A 4,586-nucleotide genomic window follows, 5' to 3' on the forward strand; every position below is an offset into this window, starting at 1 on the left:
TAAACAAATGTGTTAAAGACATTCTTCTCCATCCATTAATTCAAAAATCGACAAAGGTAACTAAACATGCTAAGTGTATGACAGAACGTAAAAGCTTATAGAGCTTTACCAACCATCAATCTTAATCCTAACAACAATCAAATTCTTCCAATCATGGTTAATGGCCAAAAGAAAAGAAGAATGGAAAAGAAGATTCACATTCTTTAGTGTCCTTCCGTTATGGATCAATATGTAAGATCAGGTTTATTATAGATGATCTTACATATGATCAAATTAACTAAATATCTGAGTGTCATTTGTAAGGTGGAAAGAATGATGACGGTGGTCGCCATTAACACTATACAAAATGCAATTCCAAAAGGACAAACCTTAACTAGGCTTTCCCACAAACAACATGGATCAAATGTGAAACAAACTAAAAATTACAAGACACAACAAGAAGCAAAATATAGGACACAAAAACATCAAACACATAAAGATTAGACTCAAAACATGCACCTATAGAGACCAAGCCACAAAATTGCCAATGTGGCTTTGGAGGAAGGCGCTATGAGCATGTGTATGAAAGTGTGGGGGCAACCATGGATGTGGTGGGTCAGGTGGGGGTGCTTAAGGAGTATTTGTGTACTGATCGACGTTGTGATAGCATGGTGGGGTTGGAGTGGAGGTTTTGAGTCCCATATGTAGTGGCGGATTTTAGCAGCGGTTGTAAGGGAGACTGCAATTATTGGTGTCGGAGGCACAGGTGGAGGGGTGGTGGGAGTTTTGGGTGCTGCCAAGAGAGAGTGGCGATAGTCGCTGATCAGGTGTCTCAAATGTGAGCTGAGTTCCACGTAACATATCCCCATCTTAGGGAGAGCAAGGCTCCAGAATAGGAGGGAAAAATCTTAAGGTGGCGCCAAGAAGGAAAGAACTCCAGCAAATCCTTTCAACCGGCAAGGGAGATCGACATTGTGAAAAATTACAACGAACCTTATCGGTCAATTCGATAAGCATAAGAGCTGTTTTGTTTGGCATATAAAAAACAAGACAGTATTAGGAGTCTACAACTCCCCTGTTGGGGTCTAAACTTGTGTTAATGTCCACCCTGCTAACATGATTATTAGGTTATTACCTAACATCAAATTTAGACCATGTTTATAATAGTTTGTTTGAATCCAAACATATGAAGGAACAACAAATTTATGGGGGCAGCTGCAACCCCGGTCTTTTTCAAGTTCTGCTATGAAATGAATTAGAGCCTTCCTAATGTCTCTACTCCCTCTAGAGTGAAATCTAAGCAAAAATGGTAGTGGAAAGGTTGATGTATCTGGTTAAAAATTTAATTCGGATACATCAACTTTCAACGACAATTTTTGCTTATATTTCATTTCGGAGGGAGTACCACTTCAAACTTCTAAAGCCTAGTAAACACAAGCTACTGCAACAGGGCACTTCAGGTTTATGTTTCTACTTTTCACAACAATGAACAATTGCAAAGGGAATTCCATCTAAAATCAAGTATCACTACTACTATATTAATCAATGATATAAGGATTTGATTAAATTTATATTACATTATTACCTGCTGATTGTTTGATATGAAGTCTTCTCTTATCCATCTTGGAACCAACTAGATGATCATTTCAACAACCATGACAGATGCAGAGTATGTTCTACTACAAACATTACACCAAAATCAGTGGGAGCTTCTTTTATCACCACTCAAAGTCACTTCAGAAGTATGTTTCGAAAAAAACACAGTTTTGATGTCGTCCTGAAGCATACTTCTGGACAAAAACAGTTTTTCCCCATCCAAATGTACACTTCCGGACACATGTGTGGTCTTCTAGAAACGTGAGAAGTGGGAAAAGAAGCTTTCCAAAATTATCACCAATGCATATGCTCATTTGGGAGATAAGTTGCACTTTCACACACACATACAATGAGAAGTCTCCCTATCCTATTACTATGCTGCAAACAGCCAAATCATATGCAAGAAATTTTATTATATAGGAAAAATTTACTACATCAAGTTATCTAAGATCATTTGTATTTTTATTAAAAGATTGACTTAGCGGAAAGTACAACAGCTTGAGAAAAATGGACCTCCATCCCACCGAAAAAACTCAAGAGAACAGGACATCCAGCAGACATAACTAAAGCGTTTTAAATCTAGAGTTGCATGAAACTGTACTCTTTAACGGAAGGCTTTTTAAGATCATTTCGCAGAAGCAGGACTGGATGAGAGTCTTTGGCTCCTCGCTTTATCGGCTTTTTCCAAGTAATCTTGATGAGACTGGTGTTTTGATCCTGCAAGAAAAGATAACCTCAACAGATTATGAAATGTATAATTGGATACCCGTTAGCTCAAAATCACATTCACCTAGTTCTTGAGATGTTTGGATAAGTAGGACTAAATAATGATAGAACACCCATTTAAATAGACAAAAAATAGGATTGAATAATGATAGAGCACAGAAAATACAGAAATCCAGCTGTACAAAGAGTATTTCTTTCCAAAATACAGAATAGGATAAACCTCTCTGCCTCTTCTGACCCTACTATCCAATATACTACTCTCTTCCTATTGTATCCAATGTTGCCTAGCTCATTCCATCGTGGTTCGACTCTCACATAAGTGATAAAAAGTTAGTAGCTTTTACATTAGGTTGAAAATTTTACACCAAATTTAAAATCAAACTTTCTTTTAGAATACATTCAGAAACAAATCACTTCATTCCAATCTCAGATTTAACCAAATAAAACTAGTAAGAGAGATTCAGAGATAAGAAGTAGCTTATTCTTTAACTTAGTATATAACAGGACAATGTGATGTCATTTGATCATGCAGCTGGTTCTGACATATCGAAATAGGGTTGGTAGTTGTTATTCTTAACCCAACTTTTAAGCTACAATTTTTTGAGGAAAAACAATATTGATTAGAACAACCAGAGATAAAAAATTTTCTTTAAATTACTTTTTCTCAGATTAAAGGTGATTTTGGAGGCTTTCAATTGAGCTACGATTTTCCTTACGAATCCAAGGCGAGGGGCAAGCACTTGAGCAATACCAATAAAACCTTGACCGAAGAACTGGTGAAAAGTATCAATGCAAATGAAGAGCCAAACTGGATTTTCCTGAAGAACATCATTTACTCATGAACCTTAGTCAAGATGCTAGTTATATGCTCCGGAAATTTTTTACTATGTTCCACTTTATATCATCAAGTGTTGTGAAAAAGTCCATTCTGGAGCAAAGAGAATGTTTGGATAAACAGCTTAATTGAGTGATTGTGTATAAGTTATTTCTATAATTGAGGTTTTAATAAGGCTAAACTATTTTCATATGAACGGTAAGCTATTTTCATATGTTATGTTAGAGAGAGTATTGAAATAAGCTGATAACCACTTCTTTTGTCTTAAACCTCCGGTTCTCAACGACAAGGTAAGTTAAGTTTGATCTTTCAATCAAAGTTCAAATTCAAATTATCCCAAACAATTCACCGTTTGAGCTTTCAATCAGAGTTGAAATGCAAATTCCCTCAAACAATTCACCATTACTGAAGCTCATTAATCACACAAGTCTCGTTAATATGCAACCAATTTTAGATAATAAATCAACTAAGCAATAGATCTTATTAAATAGTGATTTTAGACATAACAGTAAAAAAGAATTGATGATGTAAAGGAAAAATAGAAGTTCAAACTAATCTCAAATTGAAATTAAAGTAAAATGAAAAGGAAGAAACCTCTGCTCATAAGGAACCATGGTACTGAAAAAACGGCAGTGATGAGAACTAAGCCGGCGAAAACGTGCTTCTTTTCGCCGCTGTAAAGATAGTGATTCAATTTTGACCTCAATCCTCCTCCTCCCAATTTTACACCACCGTCGCTCTTCGTGTTCGGGGTTGATTCGTTGCTCATTTTCATTCACACAGTTTTCTCTCTCTTTCTCTGATTTAATTCTTCCTTCAGCCGCTGCTAAATTGAACCTACCCTAACATTAACATTAATATGCTTGTTAAATTGTTTTAAACAAATTTGATTAAATACCTAATTTCATCTCTCACTTTCATGACATGTATCAATATAGTCCTTTGCTTTGTTAAAATTCTAAAATAGTTCTTAATTTTTTTTATTTTAATTAAATCAATATTACGTAATTAAATTTTTGCACGTTTTTTATATTTTATATTTTTGAATATGGCCACTTGTTCTCAAAAATATTGAAAACTAAACTGTCATATTTTTTATTTTTAAGTTTAAAAAAATATGCTTTTTGTAATAGTAATTAGTAATAAAAAATGAACACCGACAGGGTTTAAATGTTTGATTGTTTCTATGAAAAAGATTTAGGGTAAAGTTTTTTGTGTGCAGAAGAAGAATGAGTACTGAAAAAATAATATGTACCTTTATGAGGGATGAAGATAGTAACTATAAATTTCCTGGTTGTGTTTGCTTCAACGAGAGTGTTGAAAGGAAGGGAAAAAAAATTGAAAATAAAGTGTTTGATTATTTTGAATGTATTAAAAAATATTTTAAAAATAAAATAAAAATGTTCAAACAAATTCCTTTATTTTTTATCTTATTATCTGAACTATTATT

General features: G+C 34.3%; 1 protein-coding gene across 1 annotated transcript; it reads right to left on the minus strand.

Annotated features, from left to right (window-relative positions):
- Positions 1-1,968: 1,968 nt before the first annotated feature.
- LOC101503555 (uncharacterized) lies at positions 1,969-4,019 on the minus strand. The gene is made up of 2 exons (XM_004506994.4): positions 3,731-4,019; positions 1,969-2,292 (listed from the first exon to the last, which is right to left on the minus strand). Exons 1-2 carry the CDS (start codon positions 3,909-3,911, stop codon positions 2,201-2,203), a joined length of 273 nt encoding a protein of 90 aa, XP_004507051.1. The 5' UTR covers positions 3,912-4,019; the 3' UTR covers positions 1,969-2,200.
- Positions 4,020-4,586: the final 567 nt, after the last annotated feature.

This window comes from Cicer arietinum, chromosome 6 (assembly GCF_000331145.2).
Source record: "Cicer arietinum cultivar CDC Frontier isolate Library 1 chromosome 6, Cicar.CDCFrontier_v2.0, whole genome shotgun sequence".
Lineage (NCBI taxonomy): Eukaryota > Viridiplantae > Streptophyta > Magnoliopsida > Fabales > Fabaceae > Cicer > Cicer arietinum.

Coding starts and splice junctions, on each gene's coding strand:
- LOC101503555 (XM_004506994.4), bottom strand. CDS start 3,911: ATGAAAATGAGCAACGAATCAACCCCGAACACGAAGAGCGACGGTGGT. Junction 2,293..3,730: donor ATGGTTCCTTATGAGCAGAG/GTTTCTTCCTTT, acceptor CTTTTCTTGCAG/GATCAAAACACCAGTCTCAT.